The sequence below is a fragment of the Sarcophilus harrisii genome, chromosome 1 (genome assembly GCF_902635505.1).
Source record: "Sarcophilus harrisii chromosome 1, mSarHar1.11, whole genome shotgun sequence".
Taxonomy (NCBI): Eukaryota; Metazoa; Chordata; class Mammalia; order Dasyuromorphia; family Dasyuridae; genus Sarcophilus; species Sarcophilus harrisii.
Window position 1 is genome coordinate 611,195,268 of NC_045426.1, and position 21,192 is coordinate 611,216,459.

The 21,192-nt window shown below is 35.7% G+C and overlaps 1 protein-coding gene across 1 annotated transcript in view; it reads left to right on the forward strand.

Moving 5' to 3' along the window:
- FER1L6 (fer-1 like family member 6) overlaps window positions 1-21,192 on the forward strand; it is a 277,428-nt gene that overhangs the window by 100,765 nt on the left and 155,471 nt on the right. The window contains exons 6-9 of the mRNA XM_031947271.1: window positions 12,026-12,104; window positions 14,570-14,726; window positions 15,770-15,956; window positions 18,667-18,859. Coding sequence (XP_031803131.1) covers window positions 12,026-12,104; window positions 14,570-14,726; window positions 15,770-15,956; window positions 18,667-18,859 — 616 coding nt within the window. The remainder of the gene's footprint in view (window positions 1-12,025; window positions 12,105-14,569; window positions 14,727-15,769; window positions 15,957-18,666; window positions 18,860-21,192) is intronic.

Below are 21,192 nucleotides of genomic sequence, written 5' to 3' on the forward strand. Positions count from 1 at the left end.
GAGATAGAATCCTAATTTGTTCTGGATACTCTCCCACCTCCTCCTTTAATATTTCTCTCAACGTTTTTTTCTACTATACCACTTTCATGTTTTTTACAGTTTCTGATTCTCTTTATAACAAGCTTAGTTCTCAAAGGGCTGTCCTCAGACAAATGGAGACCTAGGAAAGAGTTTGAAAAGGTCAGAGTCACTCACTGAATCCAAGGCCATCACCAATCATCTTGACTTGAGTCTTTCCACTGGACTCCACCAGCTCTGGAAGAGTGAAACTAATGATTTTGTGCAAATCTCGCCCACTTAAATTCAACTCATATGCAAAATTCTTTCTTTCTTCTTTGTTTCTTTCATTGTTTTTTTCCTCCCTCCCTCCCTCCTTTCTTCCCTTCCTTCCCTCCCTCCCTCCCTCCCCCCGCTTCCTTCTTTCCTTGCTTTCTTCTCTCCCCACTCTCAGCAGTTAGAACTTTCCCTCCAACTCACCTGTCCTTCATTTTGCATATATTTTGCATATACCTGTATATATACTTATTGTGTGCCCTGAGAGAATATGCGTACTTTCAGGTCAGGAGTCATTTTACTTCATTTTTCATATCTCAGTTTCTAAAAATTCTCCTCTCAGGTTCCCTAGACAATCATATCCAACTCATCATATGCAACTTGAAGTTTTCCAGAATTTTTTTTTGTAAGGAAAAAAAATAGAAAAAAAGGAAAAGGGGACAAGAGTGGTCTTTTAGATCTCTTTTATATACAGAGAAGCAGCTCCTCTAACAAAGGTCTGGCCTATTAAGAGTTTTAGTCAATGTGATCACCTTGGGACTAGTCTTAGTTACTAGAAACCAATCCCTATGAAGGCCCCAGGGGACAAGGTAGAGGGAGAGAGAGAATTTGGAATTGAAAATAAAATACAATAAGAAAAATTTCAACTTGTTACAAATATATGAGTTTTCAATTTATAATTGTTCCAATGTTTATATACCCACACACGTGTGTGTGTGTGTGTGTGTGTGTGTGTGTGTGTGTGTTTATGTAATCCCTTGATTAATGAATTCTTCATCTCTGGAGGTCTTCAGGAGAAATGTAGATGAGTACTAGTTGAATATATTTTAGAAAGCATTCAAAGGGGCAACTAGATGGCACAGTGGAATAGAATTCTGGGCCTAGAGCCAAGAACACTCATCTTGAGATCAAATCTGACCTCAGACATTTATTAATTGGCAAGTCACTTAATCTTGATTATCTTGGTTTCCTCATCTGTAAAATGAGGTGGAGAAGAAAATGGCAAATCACTCCAGTATCTCTGCCAAGAGAATCCTAAATGAGGTCATGAAGAGTTGATCACAACCAAACAGTAACAGAAAGGATTCAAAGTTGGACTAGACGATGTCTAAGTTATTTTCTATGCAAAATATTTTATGATTCAATATGATGGATCCACCACTAAGGCGATTTAATTACAGCTTCAATTTAATATTTACTAAATGCCTGTTTCCCTACACCGAAAGGAAAAACAAATGGAAAAATACAAATAAATTACTATATAGAAATCAATTATTGTTATTTATTGAAGACAAAGGCCACCTTAAATTTAAACTTTGTATATTTCCCAGTATCTAACACAACATGCTGCTTAATAAAAAAGGAGGGGAAAAAGGCTAGCTTCAAACTAGCTAATTTATTGTGGCAAGTAATTGTTATCTACTCAGAGGTTGTCTCTATCTTCTTAAAAAGATGACAATGGGCACATTTATATTCTATAGGTCAAGAGGGAAGCTCTTCAGATTTTTTTTTTTGATGGTAGGGGTTAGGCACTCCTGACTAACCTTCCTTACAGATTGTGGATTATAGATTTGGAGTCTATATAGACTTGGAAGAGTACTTAGCGACATCTAATTCAACCCCCTCTTTTTACAGTTAAGAATCTGAGCCCATAAGCAGTGGGGCCAAAATTCAAACAGAAATGTGTCCTAGGAGACCCCATATTGATATTTGAAATTCATTTGCTTCATTTGTATACAACTCTTTGCAAAGTTTGCAAATGAAATCATTTAAAATAAAAATAAGGTAAACGATGATTCATATCTATTACCTCATTGAATCTTTGCAAAGGAGTTGCACATCTATCTTAAGATAGATTTCTGTGGTTGAGTTTAGTCTTTTTCAGCCAGGTCTGACTGTTTGTGACTGCATTTGGGGTTTTCTGGGCAAAGAGGCTAGAATGATTTCCCATTTCATTCTTTTGTTCATTTTACAGAAAAAGAAACTGAGGTAAGCATGATTAAGTGACTTTCTCAGGTTCACATGCCTATTTAAGTGTCTGAGGCTAGATTTGAATTAAGGTCTTCTGACTTCACACCCAACACTGTCTACTAAATTATCTAGCTGCCTCTGCCATATTGACATGGAAAGCCACATATACTATCTATGTTGTATTTGCACTTAGCATTTTGTGGGTGGCTAGTGAGTTTGACACCATGCACTAAAGTTTATATACCTTGATCAGGGTTATAGAAGTGATAAGAGAGGCAAGATTGAAAGCCAGGTCTTTTACCTTCAAATGCATTGTTCTTTTCATTATGTGTGAATAGGAATCCCCTCTATAATATCCCTGATAACTTGTCTTTGGCATTAGAAAACTGTTTTACTCATGAGGTAATTATTTCAATTTTGGAAAGTTCTTATTGTTTGGAAATTCATTCTTATATAAAAAGAAACCATAACTGATAAATAAAAGGGACTAGTTAAATAAATTATGGTATATTCATGTAACAGAATACCATAAAACAATTCAACTGAACAAACATGAGGAATACCACGAAATATGGAAAGACCTTAATGAAATAATGCAAAATTTATAAAGATCAGAAAAATGGTGTGTTTACTAACTATGGAGCACATGAGGAAAAGACCAGAACATAAAACAGGAGGTATTTGCTTTTTAATGGGGAACTCCAAAGGACTGAAGAGTCTGAAAAAAAAATGAAACTTTAATGGTAGAATTTTAGGTATTATTAGAAGCAGTGGGGAAACTCATCTGAAGAAGGGAGCTCTGAGATCTCTAAGTACTTCATAAAATTAAAAGATCAATATACCCAGTCAGTTAACTAGCTTTTATTAAGCACCTGCTATGTTCCAGGCACAATATTAAGTGCTGATGATCACCATCCCTATTACTGGGCTATCATTATGGAAGGCCCATGATATGTAACTTCTTACTATTCTAAATAGCCTTGGTTGAGTACTGTTAAAAATTTCATTCAATATGGCATTAACTGTCTATACAAATAAAAATACAGATTATTATAATAAATCAAAATGCTTATGTTATAAACTATTGTTAGCAATGATAATCCCATTTATGAAATTAAAAAGGCAGAATGAATTACTATTAAACATTGAGAAAATAATATTATCAAACAGAACAAATATGCAAAGATGGGAAGTCTGCATGATTTGTGTGACCTTGGGTCACTTAATCTATTTTAATCTAAGTTTCTTTATTTGTAAAATTGGAATATCAATAACATCTGCCTTACCTAACTCACATGGCAGCTATGTGGCATAGTAGATAGTGTTTGGCCTAGACAGGAACATCGCAGTTCAAATATGCCCTTAGATACTTACTAGCTGTGTGACCCTGATCAAATCACTTAACTGCTAGCCTCAGTTTCCTCATCTGTAAAATGAGCTGAAGAAGGAAATGGTGAATTACTCTAGCAAATGTTATACAGATGTTAGCTGTATTATATTATAGCATTTGATGTTCCAAAGCACCTCTCTGCAAGATGAGAAAATTGAGGTTCGGGGAGGTTAAAATGACATCCACAGAACCACAGCTAATAACTATTGGTGGGAACCAGGATTTAAACCTGGTCTCTTGCCTGCAGGATCAATTATGTTTTTAATGTCCTGCTCCTGCAGAGAGCCCAGAATAAAAATTTATATGGGAGATATCAAGGAGAAGAAATGGTGGGGTAGATGCTGTTAGGGTTCCAAGTTTGTGTGAAAGATGGAAAATAATTCCACCCTGCAGAGACTGTGGCATGAAATACCTGCCTCCATTCTGTTTCAAAGAGATTCAACCCTGGTTTGTCACTCCTTTTCATCCATTTATCACAGTCCAGAAGTCTCATTTAACACTGAAAAAAATCATTTGAGTTTCTTGCATTTCATTTTGGCACCAGCTGTCCCAGGGCTGATAAGAACAAATGAAATATACTTCTCTTCTTTCTTAAGCTTTAGGGAGAAACAGTAGTGACTGTGAACTAGGAGACTTTGGAGTATCATCTTCATAATAATGCTAAGGCAGTTTTTTTTTTCTTCTTTTGAATTTTGTTGAACTTATTCTAAAGGAAAAACCTACCTCCACTCATTTCTCCCACTCAAGTATAATAGGAATATAGCACATGATCTTTGTTAAATTTCTAGATTCACTACTTCAATCATTCATTCTTTGAGTTATTTAATTGAGTGATTTATTAATTACTATGTGCAAGGTACTGGAAATTTGGAGGGGGGAGGAAGAAGGAAATGTGATTTAATCAGTGTGCTACCACAGAAAGAGAGCTGAACTTGGAGGTAGATGTCCCGAGTTTGAATTTTGTTTCTGCCATTAACAAGTTGTGGGAGGCAGATTATTGAATATATATTATATATATATATATATATATATATATATATATATATATATATATTTATATATATACAAATTAAATACAGACAATATATAAAAATATAATATAGTCTGCATGTTAAGTGGCAAGCACTATGGTAAACTTTGGAGATTCAAATTAACAAGTGGGGCAGTAATTAATCTCAGTATAAAGGAATGAAGATAATAAATAAACATTCACATAGCACTTATTATGTGCCAGATACTTTGCTAAGTGCTTTATAAATATCATCTCATTCCATCCTTGAAAAATTTCTGTAAGTGCCATTATTATTCCCATTTTTCAGTTGAGGAAACTAAAATATACAGTGCCCACAGTCACAAAGCTATTAAGTGTCTAAAGTTAAATTTGAATTTAGACCTTCCTGATTCCAGATTCAGTACTCTATCTACTGAGCCACTTAGCTATTTGAATAGTTCTCTCTCCTTAAATGAGCAATGGGAAAGAAGAGACAATACATTCATAACTAAGCAAATGAATGTGTGATTGGACAAATGAATGAGAGAAAAGGCCTTTTAAAACCTTTTACTCTGAGGGGCGGAGCCAAAATGGCGGAGAAGACACATGCATCATTCTAATCTCCTCTTCTACCCTCACTATTAATTACCAAATTCAGCCTCAGAAATAGTGCTTGACTGGTAAAATCCACAAATACTGAGAGTACAATAAATTACTAGCTGAAGATAATCTGGAAGATCTCCAGAAAAGGTTTGTCCTGATCAGTGGGAGCCGGCCAATGCAGGCAGGGAAGTAGAACCAGAGGCTAGCACACTGAGCATACCAGGGCGGGGCAGTCTCTGTGGGTGGAGATTTTACAGGACTTTACCACAGGTTGGCTGCTCTGCTTTGATTGCAAAGCAGTATATCAGTGGAGAAGTTACAAAAAGGCCAAAGGTAGAGTGTACTCCAAAAAATGCCAGAATCTAACAAAATCTGGCTACACCCACCCAGCACTGGAACTGACTCAGCACAGACCACAGCATGCTGTGCAGCCACATTCTGCAGCATGGGGCTTTTGCCCGGAGCAGTGACAAATCTGGAGGGGGAAGAGGAGGGGGTTTGTCAGGGGCAGACACTGATCTACACAGTGGGGTTCTGCCTAGGGCACTGACACTTTCACTGCTCAGCTACTAGTCCCAGGGCAGCCACTAATCTGCACAGTGGGATTCTTTCCAGGACACTTCTGCAGCTCCCTGCTCTTAGCAGCCCGTTTGCAGGACAGCTACTGCTCTACAAAGGAAGCTGGCAACCTCCTTACCCTGAAGGCAGACCCTAGGGACTTTAAAAAAAATGGGTAAAAAAGCCAAGCATATGCTAGCCATCACTAGTTTCTATACAGAAAGAGAGCAGGTTTTCAATCCAGAGGAGACTAATAGCAGACAGTCTCCAGACAAAACCCAAAAGGGGGATGTAATTTGGTCCCCAACACACAAGACTCTCCTAGAAGAAATTATAAAAGATCTTAAAAAGAGAGCTAGAAGAAAAATGGGGAAAGGAAAGAGAAGTTCTGCAAGAGAGTATGGAAAAGGCATATAACTCACTTAAAGAAAAAATTGATAAAGTGGAAAAAGAAAACAACTTCCTGAAATGTGAATTGGAAAAGGTAAAGAACTCCCAGGAAAGTAGGATTTGTGAATTGGAAAAGAGAAAATAACTCAGTAAAACAAAAAATTAGTGAAATGGAAAAAAATTCCATAGAGCAAAACAACTCATTTAAAAACTCAATTGGACATATACAAAAAGAAGTTAAAAAAAAAAAAACTAATGAAGAAAATAACTCATTAGAAAGAAGAACTGAACAAACAGAAATGAATGATTTGTTGAGACATCAAGAATCAATCAAACAAAACCAAAAAAATGAAAACATAGGAAAAATGTTAAATATCTACTTGGAAAAACAACAGACATGGAAAATAGATCTAACAGAGATAATCTGAGGATTAATGGACTTCCTGAAAATTATGATGAAAAAAAAAGAGCCTAGACACTATTTTACAGGAAATCATCAAAGAGAACTGCCCAGATGTAATAGAATCAGAAGCTGCATTGAAAGAATTCATCAAACACCTTCTGAAAGAGACTCTAAAATAAAAATTCCAGGGAATACTGTGGCTAAATTTCAGAATTATCAGACTAATAAAAAATATCACAAGCAGCCAGAAAAAAAAATTCAAATACTGAGGAGCCACAATAAGGATCATGCAGGATCTAACTACTTCCACTTTAAAGAATGGAAGGGCATGGAATCTGATATTCCAAAAGGCAAAAGAACTTTGAATGCAGCCAAGAATAAACTACGCAGCTAAGCTGAGCATTTTCTTCCAGGGAAGAAGATGGACATTTAATGAAACAGGTGAATTCTATTTGTTTCTAATGAAAAAACCAGAGCTAAACAAAAAATTTGGCTTCTAACTATAGGACTCAGGACAAGCAGAAAAAGGTAAAAAGAACTCTTGAGAACTGCATTTCTGTTATAGACATACATAAAGAGTGCATGTATAATTTGATTTTACTGATATAAAAAAGGGAAGTAGAAGTGGAAAGGGGATAATATCAGAAAAATTGAAAAGGGGAGATAAAAAGAGGGAAACTGCATCCCACAAAGAGGCAAAGGAAATCTATCATTTCTGAGGGAATTTAGGGAGGGGGAGGAACATTTTGTGAATCTTCCTCTCATCAGATTTGGCTCAAAGGGAAAATAATTGACATATCTGGTTTACAGAGAAATTTCTCTCACTTCATTAAAAAGTGGGAGAAGAAAAGGGAAAAGAAAAAGAGTAATAAGGGAAAGGTATAAAAAAGGGGAAGGGACTCAAAGGGGGTGGGAGGGATTCTAAAGAGGGAGAGCTGCGTGAGGCAAGTGGTGCCTATAAGTTTAATACTGGGGAGGAGGGTGAGATGGGTAAGAAAAAGAAAAGCATAATCTGGGGATAATAACATGGTAGGAAATATAGAATTAGTAATTTTAATTGTAAATGTGAATGGGATGAACTCTCCCATAAAATATAAGTGGATAGCAGACTGGATCAAAAGCCAGAACCCTACAATATATTGTTTACAGGAAATACATTTAAAGCAGGGAGATACATACAGAGTAAAGGTAAATGGCTGGAGCAGAATCTATTATGTTTCAGGCGAAGTCAAAAAAGCAGGGGTAGCCATCCTTATCTCAGATTAAGCAAAAGCAAAAATTGATCTAATTAAAAGAGATAAGGAAGGAAACTATATCTTGTTAAAGGGTAGCATAGACAATGAAGCAATATCAATACTAAATATATATGCAGCAAGTGGTATAGCATTTAGTTGCAAGAAGAAATAGACAGGAAAACTATAATAGTAGGAGATCTCAACCTTGCACTCTCAGAATTAGATAAATTAAACTACAAAACAAATAGGAAAGAAGTTAAAGAGGTAAATGGAATATTAGAAAAGTTAGGTATGAAAGATCTTTGGAGAAAACTGAATGGTGACAGAAAGGAGTATGCTTTCTTCTTGGCAGTTCATGAAACCTATACAAAAATTGACCATATCTCAGTCCTCCAGGAGAGCCATCAGGAGCCTGACTGAAAGTGGAATGAATCTTGTCTAGTCCTTGCTGGTTGTTATATACTCCATAATCATAGGTGTGAATCTTTTAGAACTATATTAAGTACAAAGTACATGTACTGAACTAGAGAACTATTAAGCACCATGCTAAACTAGATAACCATTGTCTTTATCAATTCCACTAACTTAACACCTTATAAGAATCCTTGTTTTAGAGTTCCTTCCCGTAGCACAAAGGCAATCTCCAGCAGCTCAAGTTAAAGGTTTTATATGCAGGAGTATACAGGTAACCAAACTTGGGTTTCCTTGTTAAATATTTCACTCTAAGAGCCCATATTTTCATAATTTATTTCTCCTTCCTTTCTCCACCTTATCCCAACCCCCATTATTCAGTTCCTACCAGGTGTTGGATTCCCTCTCCCTACCACCCACCATCCTCCCTACTAGGATGTATATCCTTTCTTGAAACCCAGAGTCCTATTTGATTTCATCATTTGGATCCACCAGTCATTTCCCAATAGTCATGGGTTGGGAGACTTGCACCTTGCCATTTCTTTCCAGTATTCTTTTAAGAAGAATTTTTTCTGGATTGTTGTAATAGTAAGACCCCTTGTCAGGGATCCTAGGTTCAAGTTTCAGTTTAACTGAGTGAAATGAGCAGGACCAGGAGATCATTATATTCTTCAACAACAATACTATATGATGGTCAATTCTGATGGACGTGGCTTTCTTCAACAATGAGATGAACCAAATCAGTTCTATTTGTTCAGTAATGAATAGAACCAGCTACACCCAGTGAAAGAACTCTGTCATTACAGAATGCTACATAGCATTCTCAATCCCTCTATTTTTGTCCGCCTGCACTTTTTATTTCCTTCACAGGTTAATTGTACATTATTTCAAAGTCTGATTTTTCTTGTGCAGCAAAATAACTGTATGGATATGTATACATATATTGTATTTAACATATACTTTAACATATTTAACATGTATTGGTCCACTTGCCATGGGGTGGGGGGGAGGGAAAGGAGAAGGAGGGGAAAAATTGGAACAAAAAGTTTTGCAATTATCAGTGCTGACAAATTACCCATGCATATATCTTGTGAATAAAAAGCTACAATAAAGGGAAAAAATGATGGTAATATTCCAAGAACAAATAAAACATTTACTCTGTGCCAAACCCTGTACTATGTTCTAGACATTCAAATAGAAAAAAGCAAGACAGTCTCTGTACTAAAAGAGCTCATCTTCTAAATGGTGGAATCAACACATAAAAGAAATTGCAGCTTTAAGGCAGGTAAAAGAAATCCCATTGTCCTTAGATTGCATTATAGGTCATATGACAGGGTCCAAAGGTCTAGAGGATGTAGAAGCTGGACTGTGGTGAAGGTTGGAGGATCTTAGGATGCAGAGTCAGGACAGATGTTAAGACCTGGGGATCTTCCATCTCAATGGGAGCACTCCAATTGGGGAATTCCATGAGGAATCAAAGAGATCAGGTGGGTTATAAGAACCCTAGAGCTGGGGAAGGGTGAAGGGAAAACAAGTGGGAAGGGTAACTCTACTTTTCCTAGGAAAAAATCTACCTCTTTTTTCCACTGTGCCAGTTCAGATGGGTCCTGGGCAGTCTGGGGCCAGGGAGGGAACAGAAGGAAGGCAGTTATATACAAAATAAATTCTTAGTGATTTCTGGAAGAAGGGAGGAGTCATATATAAGGAGATTTTTAGAAGCCTCTTGAAGGAGGTAAGATTGAGCAGAGCATGAAGGTGATGTGGAACTTGCAGTGAAAGGAGGGCATGGCAGGCATCCTGGGACAGACTGAGCAAGAGGAAAGAACACTAGTTTGAACAGAGGTTTTGGAACCATATTATGGATTCCTTCGGTAGTCTGACAAAGCCTATACTCCTTTTTTAGAGTAATATTATATCATTTAAAAATAGTTTATTAATTTTCTTTTTTAATTAACAAATATTTTAAAAATTAATCCTTGCTACTCTAATTTGTTTATGATGGAATCTTTTATATCTAGATCATGTATGTTTTTGAAGTTTATCTTGGTGTAAATTATGAGGTGTTGGTCTAAACCTATTTTCTACCAGACAGCTGTTCAGTCTTTCCACCAGTTTTTGTAAAATAATAAGTTCTTCCCCCAATAATTGGGATCATTAGGTGTGTCAAATGCTACATTACTCTATTTAATTGCTTCTCTATATTATATAACAAATCTGTTTCTTGCCTCAATATATTTCTTCTTTTTTAAAACAGTACCAAGTTACTTTAAAGTTTACTGCTTTGAAGTACAGTTTGACATCTGGTACTGATAGATCTCCATCCTTCCTACTTTTTCTAATTATTACTCAAGATTTTTTTTTTTGCTTTTTGTTCCCCTATATTAATTTGTTATGTTTTATAATACATTTATACAATGGTTTGTTGTTGTTTAGTAATTTTTCCATTATTTCTGACTGTGACCTCTTTGGGGTTTTCTTTGCAAAGATACTGGACTAGTTTGCCATTTCTTTCTTCAGCTCATTTCATAGATGAAGAACTGAGGCAAATAGACTTAAGTGACTTGCCCAGAGTCATATAGCTAGTAAACTCTACACAGTATTTTTTGGGGAATCTGGTTGGCACAGAACTGGATAAGTAAATTTATAGGTAGTAGTTTCATCTTATATTATTATCATTTTTATTCTTGTCATGGATCCCTTTCACAGTCTATGACCTCCATCTTGGAATAATGCTTTTTGATACATAAAATACATAAACTTGCTTCAGGAAACCAATTATATTTAGATGGTTCTCAAAATATTTTAAAAATAAATTCACTGACCCTAGCTTAAGGACCTCTGCTGGAAGTACAGAGTATTTAGGGAAGAATAATCTGCAATTATGAATGGAAAGATAGACTGGAATAAAGTTGTGGAGGGCTTTATATGTCAAACCAAAGATTTTGTTTTTACTTGGAGGCAGTAGAGAGACACTGATGATTCTTGAAAAGAACAGAAATGTTGTCAGACTAGCAGATGAAAAATATAAAAAGATCCTGCTTTTAAGAGTCTATTTGACTCTTTACTAATTAGCTGTTCCTCCCTTCTCTACTAGTATTACTGTTTCTTCTACACACTGTCCTCTAGCACTTTTGCGGGGGGTGGGGTGGGGGGGGATTTCTACCTTGACTGTTTTTTGTCCCATCACTCCCTACCTTGTAGTCTTGGCTCTGTACATATCAGGTTCCTGTTAATAGTGAAGAGCTTACATTTTACTGAAATCTACACTCAATACCTCTTCCCCATGAACTACAGTGTTAATAATGTTTTCGATTGCATATTTTTCTAAAGTATTTTGGGGGGGCACAGGGAAATCCCTATCTTAACTTAGCATTGCATTATTGCTCCCTGACTTGTAGCTTTGTATCAAGTTCCTACACTTTTCTATATTTATAGTGGAACTGTTACCTTTTTTTAACTTTGGATCTCTACTGTCTTTTCATGGAAAAGGTAATATTTGAGCAGTTAACATTTGGTCTGTTCCTTGAAAAAACATTTCTAAAATGTTTCCCTCTCTCTTTTCCCTATCTACTGAGCCATTCTTTGTAACAAGGAATAATAATAATGATTCAGTAAAACCAGTCACATTGTGTTTATAATAAATAATATATGTGGTATTCCACATACTTAGGCTTTCCCCTATTTAAAGATCTTTTCTAGCCTGTGGTTTGATATACATGGATTATCGTGCCCTGGGTTATCATGAAAGATAAATCTGGGACTATTGACTGCTCACTAATTTTCATTTCTTTCCTCCACAGGTCATGCACAATAAACTCATAGGAAGTCTGCTGATAGGGTCCTTTAAAGTGGATCTGGGCACAGTTTATAACCAGCCAGGTAGAGTAGAACTTTCTCCTTCCTTCCTTCTATTTCTCTTTTCCCCTTTCTCTTTCTCTTTTTCACTCCCTCCACCTTCTCTCCCTCTCCTTCTTTCCCTTCCCCTTCTCCTTTTCTCTTCCCCAGTTTCTCTCCCCATCACCCTTCTCTCCTTATCCTCTTCTTCCTCTCCAACCTTTTTCCACTCTTACTTTCTTTCCCTCCATCTTCTCTCCTTCTATTTTCTCTCCCTCATACCTTCTTCCCCTCTCATCTTTTCTCCTTTCCCCTTTCTCTTCCTCCTCTTCTTTCCTTTCCCTTTCTCTCCCTCCCTCCTTTCTCCCTTGCCTTCCCTTCCTCCATTCTTTCTCAGTATCATCATCATCATCAAACTTCCCAAACCTACAACACTTCTAGTTCTCCCATCTTCTACTTCTTATAGCTATTGGCCCACAAACCTTTGAGGTCTTCTTGTCCAACTCCCATATTTTAGAGATGAGGAACCTTGAGCTCTGGAAAGGGGAAATGAAAAGGTGTCATGGTACAGAGATAACCTTATATACTATATATGCTTCTGAGGGATTTGAACTAGATGATCTCTGGGTTCCCTATATTTTGTATATTACAACAATTCTAGACGTTAGTTTTCTATGAGTTTATTTGATGTTCACAATCCTGTGAGGCTGCGTGTCATAGTGGATAGAGACATTGGGGTAGGAAGATATAGATTCAAGTCTTGTGTCTGGCAAATACTGACTGTGTGATGCTGGACAATCACTTACTCTCTCCATTCATTCACCAACAACTCTCTAAGAATATAAATTGCAAAAAAAAAAAAGTACCAACTTGCTTTGGTAGAGTTTCCTTTTTCTGGTATTTATGTTTTGTTTTGTTTTTTTAATTATAGGTCTGTCCCTTATCACTTCTGTGAAATAATTAAAACAGAAACATTAGCATTTTCCCTACTCTGCTCTCTTTTTCAGTTAAGGAAACTGAGGTTCTAAGGGTTAAAAAATCACCTGCCCAATGTTACATATCTGATGAATGGTCTTATGATTCATTAATTTCTGTCATTGGGTATTATCCATTATGGTAGAGATACTCCCAAGATGCCTAGATGGAGTTGTATTCATTTTTGGAGGAAAAAATTGCCCTACTCTTCTTAAAACCACTGTAATTTCAATTCTTATTACTCCAGAGTACTCTATTGCCATGATGAGAAATGACAGCCCTTTACAAGGTCCACAGGATATAGAGCAGGGATGCTTTAGGATCATATGTATGACTACTCAAAACTTATAGTAAGCAAGGAGAAAAATTCATCAACAAAATTTCAAAAGTCTGTGCTCATGGCACTGAATAAACAAAGAGGAAAAATGATACAAGAAATTTATTATCTAAAAGGAGATTGTTGAACATATGTAAAGAAGTAACACAAAGTAGAATAGAAGAAAGGAAAAGGAGAGAGTTAGATAAACGGATCTAGAGAAATATGATAAAGCAAAAAGATCACTTTCATTTAGGAGATCCAGGAAGGCTACAGTTTGAGCTGAGCCTTGAAAAAAGAAAAGGTTTTCAATAGATAGAAATGTTGAGGTTGTGTTCTCCAAATATTGAAGATGCTCCCATGTAAATACACATCTGGAAAGGGCAAGACATAATTAAGGACAGATAATAGTCCAGTTTGGCAGGAACATAGAATGAGTAAAGAATGGGTAACAATGTGAAGTAAAGCTAGATTGCTGATTTGGAATCAGATCATGAGGATCCTTAAATGTCAGGTTGCCAATTATATATTTTATGCTAAAATCATTAGGAAGCTACTAAAAATCATTCAACAGGGAGTAATATGGTTGGACCTAATTCTTAGAAACATTTGGCAGTTAGGTGATACATTGGAGGATACAGGTGATACATTGGAAGATACAAAACCTGATGGCTAGGAGACCAGTTGAAAGCTTAGGAAGTCCTAAATTAGGATGGTATGAGTCAAATCAACAAGTATTTTTTAAGCATCTGCTATATACTAGGCATTGTTTTGCATAAACAGAAAAGACATACTTGGAGCAGAAGTCTCTAGTATGTCAGCAGACATTGGATAGAGGCAAAAACCATTAGAACTGGAAGTGACATTAAAAGGTAATCTACTTTAACATTTTCATTTTACAGATGAGGAAGCTGAGGTCCAGAAAAATAAAGTAACTTGCAATATGTCACAGAGCTCTACCAATAAATCAATAAATATTTAGTAAGCACTTATTATGTGCCAAGTACTGGCATGGCCTTTACTTCCTTCAACAGGCTACAATCTAATGGGAGAAACAAAAATGAAAACAAATATATACAAAGCAAGCTATAGACACATAAATAGGGAATAATTAAAAGAGGTAAAGAATTAAATTAAGAGGGGGGAAAGCTTCCTCATTAATTAATTAATTCCTCATAATTAATAACAGATGTCTAAGCTTTCATCAATATTCATACAGGTCACCAGTTTTGTGATAAATGGGCCCTTCTCACAGATCCGAATGATATCAGGACGGGCACCAAAGGATATCTGAAATGTGATATTAGCGTGGCTGGGAAAGGAGACATTGTGCAGGCCAGTCCCAAAACATCTGATGCTGAAGAACAGATAGAAAAGTGAGACTGATCAACCTGGGTTTGTAAAAAGAAAAAAAAATGTGGGGCTATTCTGTCATCCTTAATATCTCCCTGTCCTCCTCTACCCTTTTTTGTCTGGCAAAATGTGGAGTTGGACCCTCAGGACCTTAGATGGAATTGTAGCTCTGCTACTTACTACTTATGTGGAAGTCTCTTAAATTCTCTTTACCTCCATTTGTTTATCTGTAAAATGAGGGAGCTCGACTCTGTAAGTCCCTTCCAACTATGATTCCATGATCATAATAATTGTCACACTATGTTGCAATGTTCCAGGCAATACAGGATTCTTTCTGTAATGAGTTTACTAAGATACCTGTTGCAGAAGGTCATGATTTTGTTTATGAGAACAATCCAAGGTTAAGGTTCATCCTCAGTATCCTTGCTTCCTGGGATAACCTATCAAAGATCAGTCAACCAAGAACTTGAGTGAACCTTTTACTGAAGCAACTTATAATTTCAGTATATCTCAATCTTGGGGGGAGTGGGGCTAAGGAGAATCATGAAGCCCTTGAGTTTACTGTTTGCTATGTGAAGTAGTACTGTCTCTTTAATAAGATGGTAAGTAAGGGTCCCCTATCATTCCCAGATTAAAGTCTATATTCATCTTGTTGATGTTTAGTTGATTAGTCGTGTCCAACTTTTCATGACCCTTTTTGGAGTTATTTTGGCAAAGATACTAGAGTGATTTGTCATTACCCATTCCAGCTCATTTTACAGAGAAAGATTTGAAGCAAGCAGGATTAAATGAGTTGTCCAGGGTCATATAGCTAGTAAATGTCTGAGACTGGATTTGAACTCAAGTCTTCTTGGCTCCAGACTTAGCAATATTCCCATTGTACCATCTTATCCATATCTTTTATGATTTTTGAGACATGGTTATAATTCCTTTCAAACCTACCCTCTTTACAAGCTGAAAGACATTAATCTTAAAATTCATTCCCTATATAACAACTCCCTTCTTTCTCCCTTCTGTGTTTGTTTTCCTGAGAAAGATCAGTTTGTTTGTTTTTTCTGTTTTCAAGGAACCTTTTGGTCCCCCAAGGATTCCCTTCTGAGAGACCTTGGGCCAGATTCTATGTGAGACTCTATCGAGCTGAGGGTCTACCCAAAATGAACTCTAGCATCATGGCTAATGTCACCAAAGCATTCGTGGGGGACAGTAAGGACCTGGTGGATCCCTTTGTGGAGGTCACATTTGCAGGCCAAGTGGTAAGAAACATCTCTAAAGAGGCCAAATCTTAATATATGACTTTTCTCCTATATACAAATGTTTCCCTTCAGTTCGTTGTAAACCTTGGCACACTATTAAAATAAAATTTTATAATTACCCAGTAAAATCTAACATTTTAAATAATTAAATGTTAATTAATTTAAATTAATAATTTAAACATTAAAATAAATATTTTTGACAGAGAAAAGTTTGGCTGAAATATGAAAGAGCAGAATGAGGAGAGTATGTGGATAACTAGCCAATATTTCCTTGGTGTTGGAAGGGATGGTAGCAGGCTGAATGTATAAATATAATTTCAGCTTCCTTTTATTGCCAAATAGATGCCATCTTTTTTTCTTTCATTTGTATCCAAGTCAATGTTTAGCCTCCCAAAGTACATGATTTATGAATAGATACAAATGTAAAATATATCAAACTCATTTGGCAAAAATGTTTGTTTTCAAAGAACTAGTGGAATTTGTCTTTGGTAATGCAGCTTATGAGTCAAAATTAAGAGTTGAACCTAGGTTTTCTGACTCCTAGTCCAATAATTATTGTATGATATCATTCTGCTTTTTCATGCTCATATGTTGAAAAGCAAGCAACCAACAAACATTTATTAAGCATTCACTATGTGTTAATCACTGTGTTGGCTCTAGGAATAAAAAATAATAATATAAAAATCTGTCTTCAAAGAGCTTATAGTCTACTGAGGGAATAAATCATACTCAAAAAACAATAGAATATAACTGATTTAAATCTAAAGACCTAATCAACAGTGGAAGCAGAGAAGGCTTCAAAAGAAAGGCATCCGAATGTTTGTGGCAGCCCTCTTTGTAGTGGCTAGAAACTGGAAACTGAGTGGATGCCCATCAGTTGGAGAATGGCTGAATAAATTGTGGTATATGAATATTGTGGAATATTATTGTTCTGTAAGAAATGACCAGCAGGATGATTTCAGAAAGGCCTGGAGAGACTTACACAAACTGATGCTGAGTGGAATGAGCAGGACCAGGAGATCATTATTTACTTCAACAACAATACTATATGGTGACCAGTTCTGATGGACCTGGCCATCTTCAGCAACGAGATCAACCAAATCATTTCCAATGGAGCAGTAATGAACTGAACCAGCTACGCCCAGAGAAAGAACTCTGGGAGATGACTAAAAACCATTACATTGAATTCCCAATCCCTATTTATGCCCACCTGCATTTTTGATTTCCTTCACAAGCTAATTGTACAATATTTCAGAGTCTGATTCTTTTTGTACAGCAAAATAACGTTTTGGTCATATATACTTATTGTGTATCTAATTTATATTTTAATATATTTAACATCTACTGGTCATCCTGCCATCTGGGGGTGGGGTGGGGGGTAAGAGGTGAAAAATTGGAACAAGAGGTTTGGCAGTTGTTAATGCTGTAAAGTTACCCATACATATAACCTGTAAATAAAAGGCTATTAAATAAAATAAAAAAAAAAGAAAGAAAGGCATCATTGAAATGAATCTTAAAGGAGGAGAAGGATTCAGACAGAGAGAAGTGAGGAGGAAAATAAATTTCATGTAAAAGGAATCAAAAGGAAGAAGGGATGCTGAGTCTAGGGAACATAAAGTCTTTGAGTTTTAATTTTGCCTTTAAGGTAATAGGGAGCGATTAGAGATTTTTAAGAGCAGAGAATGACATCATATCCCCTTGCCTAATGGTGGTTCTTTCTATAGTTACCTTGAATGAGCTGTAGAGGGGGAAACCAGGAAGCCAATTAGGAAGACAGAAAACAAGCATTAATTAAATATCTACTATGTGCTTGACTTAATGCTCAGTGGTGTACAAATATTATCTCTTTTGGTCCTCATCATAATGTTGGGGGGAGATGCTATTATTATCCTTATTTTACAAAGGAGAAAACTGAGGGAAAGGTTAATTGACTTGCCTAGAGTCACACAGCCATAAGTATCTGAAGCTGAATTTGAACAAAGGTCTTCATGATTCCAGGTATGGTATTATACAGTATTGTCCCTAACTGTTCATAGTAGGAGTCAATGCCAATAGTAATAGGAATGAGGGTTTGAATTAGGAAGCCAGTCTTGTAAGTTAAGAGAAGGGAGGAAATTTGAGAGATATTATAGCTATGGATTTGGCAATGGGTTGGATGTGGGTGATGAAGATATGGATTAAAAATTAAGGATGGTTTTGAGATAACAACTGAGTATGAAAGGGAAAAAAACTAGGAGAGTTTAGAAGGGAAAGTAACAAGATTGGGATATTTGGGATATATTGAATTTGAAATAGTAACACTACTTCCAGGTGGAGGTATCATCCCTATCTGTCCAAATCTTCCTCATCTTTCAAGGTCTTGCTTAATCTAATTCAGCTAAATTCAAGCAGTTATTATTTTCAAAATTTTCATGATACATAGAGTATGGGGTCTGGAGTCGGGAAGATTCATTTTCATGAGTTCAAATCTGGTTTCAGATTTTTATTTGCTATGTGACCCTGAGCAAGTTATATAACTCTATTTGCCTCAGTTTACTCATCTGCAAAATGAACTGGAGAAGAAAATGGCAAACCACTCAGGAGCATGGTCTTCTGTTGTTGGAGTTGGTCTTCTATGCTTTCTAGTTGCTTTGAAAACTATTTCTGAATTTGTTTAGAACATCATTACAGTATCCATCAACAATTCACCAACCTGTTTTTTTGTTTTTAGGGGAAGACTACAGTAAAGAAAAATTGTGCAGATCCTGTGTGGCATGAACAAGTCATCTTCAAAGAAATGTTCCCTCCCTTATGTCGAAGAGTTAAAATCCAGGTGTGGGATGAAGGCAGCATGAATGACGTGGCCTTAGCAACCCACTTCATTGATTTGAAGAAAATCTCTAATGAACAAGATGGAGATAAAGGTAATTTGAAGTTCGCCAACCAAAATGGTCCTCAAAACATCAATAATTTAGATTTTTTTTCCTTATTTGTAAAATGTAAGGTTGATCTCAATCATGACAAGATTCCTTCTCACTTCAATATTCTATTTCTCTCTAAAAAGTAGGAAAGTAGGTAAGAACAGGAGAAAAATATATGTTGATCACTGACACCGTAGTTATTGTAAGGATAAAAATGAGATTTTGGATTTGAAAGTGCTTTGGACAGCATAAAAGGGATAATATGTACACAAGCATTTAACAGCTTGATTCCTTAAAAAAAAATAGGAGATTTTTTTTTATAGTGGCAAGGAATTGGAAACTGAGGGAATACCCATTGGGGGGGAATGGATGAATAAGTTATAATATATTAATGTAATGGAATATTATTGTTTTATAAAAATGATTAGCAAGATGATTTCATAAACACCTGGAGAGATTTACATGAACTGATGCTAAATGAAGTGAGTAGAACCAAGAGAACATTATACACAACAACAATAAGATTATGTGATGAACAAACTGTGATGGATGTGGCTCTTTTCAACAATGAATTCCAATCCCAGGCCAATTTCAAAAGACTTATGATGCAGACATTTATCTGCATCTAGAGAGAGGAATATGGGGACTGAATGTGAATCAGAACATAGTATTTTCACCTTTATTATTGTTGTTTGCTTACTTGTTTTTTTCTCATTTTTTTCCTTTTTCATCTGATTTTTCTTGTGCAGCCTGATAAATGTGGAAATATGTTTAAAAGAATTGTACATATTTAACCTACATTGGATTACTTGCTGTCTGGGAAAGGGAAGAAATTGGGAGGGAGGGAGAAAAATTTGGAACACAAGATTTTACAATGGTGAATGTTAAAAACCTATCTTTGCATGTATTTTGAAAAATAAAAAGCTATTATAAGAATGAAATAAAATAAATAAAAATAAATAAATAGAGGATAGCTAGCATATTATTCTGATTCACTTAAAAGCCATGTTGTTAAAGCAAGTGTTGAGCATGGCAAACTGTCACTTAATTCTTCTTCAAACATATTACCATAACTTTCTTTCTTGACTTTACCAGTTTGGGATTATTGTAATCCTTTATTTTCATCCTTACTGTCTGGTCTTTAATTCATATCAAACTCATTTAGCATATCCCATCTTTTATTTGCACCATCTTTATTGACATGTTTTATCTATGCTTTCCAATTTATTATTTGAACTTTGACCTATACTCTCATCACAGATTTTCTTTCTCTGAGATCTTTCCATTTTCCCTCTTTGAACTCAATTTCTTGTTGAAACTTCTGCATTTTCCTTCCATATCCCATATCTCAGTATGCTATAATTCCAAACTACCTTCTATCTTCTAACATCGTGTGAATCTTTGCCTAGCCAATGTTGGCTTTTTATGTTTTTTGCATTTATTATTGTTGGAGGCAGGCACTATTTTCTATTTTGGTTTTAAAATATTGTGGTGTCAATAGTAATATTTCAATCCTTGCTATAATATTTACATTGGTCCTAGAGGGAATCAAAACTTCTTTCTACTAAATATTTCCAAATAACCGTCACATTGATTTTGAGGCCTTATTTTTAAAAAATCCAACAAAACACAATAATCAATCACATTTCAAACTAGAAATAGCACTTTTTAATATAGGGAGGAGTAAAAAGAGTTGAGATTAGGGATAAAGTATGTATATCCCTAAGGCATAATAAAGAATGCTTTGCATAACATTTAGAAAATAAAGGCATATACTTGAATGCCATTCTTTAAAGCACACAGGCATTTTGTGAACAGTCAAATCATATACTTTGCAGTGAAGGCTCAGTGCCTCTGAGTGACAGCAACACTCTAGGGATCAATTTTCAAACTTTGCTCAGGGCAAAAACATATTTAGTAGAGACTAAAATTCTTTCGATTTCTTAGTTCCTTGTGTGATGACTGGCCTTGCCATAAGTACATTAGTCCCTCATGAACCATCAAATAGGGAAGAAATGAGAAAGGAAAAAATATTGCCTCCTATGCCAGTTTATTTGGAATTAGTCCTGTCAGGTTGAGAAGTGAAAATATGAGGTTCCTTTACTGATGGGATTCCTTAAGATCAACCTGTTCTCTCCACCGCCCACCACTTCATTTCCATGCATCATTTATTCATTCCTTTGTTTTACTCATATGTTTTCCAGAAAAGGAGATATAACCTGAAGAATAATGCAAAATGATAATGAATGACTATATATCCAAGATAATTAGATACTGTCAGAAATAGAAGTATATCTTTCTTTAAGAAAACAAGTTATGAAACCACTCAAGAAATG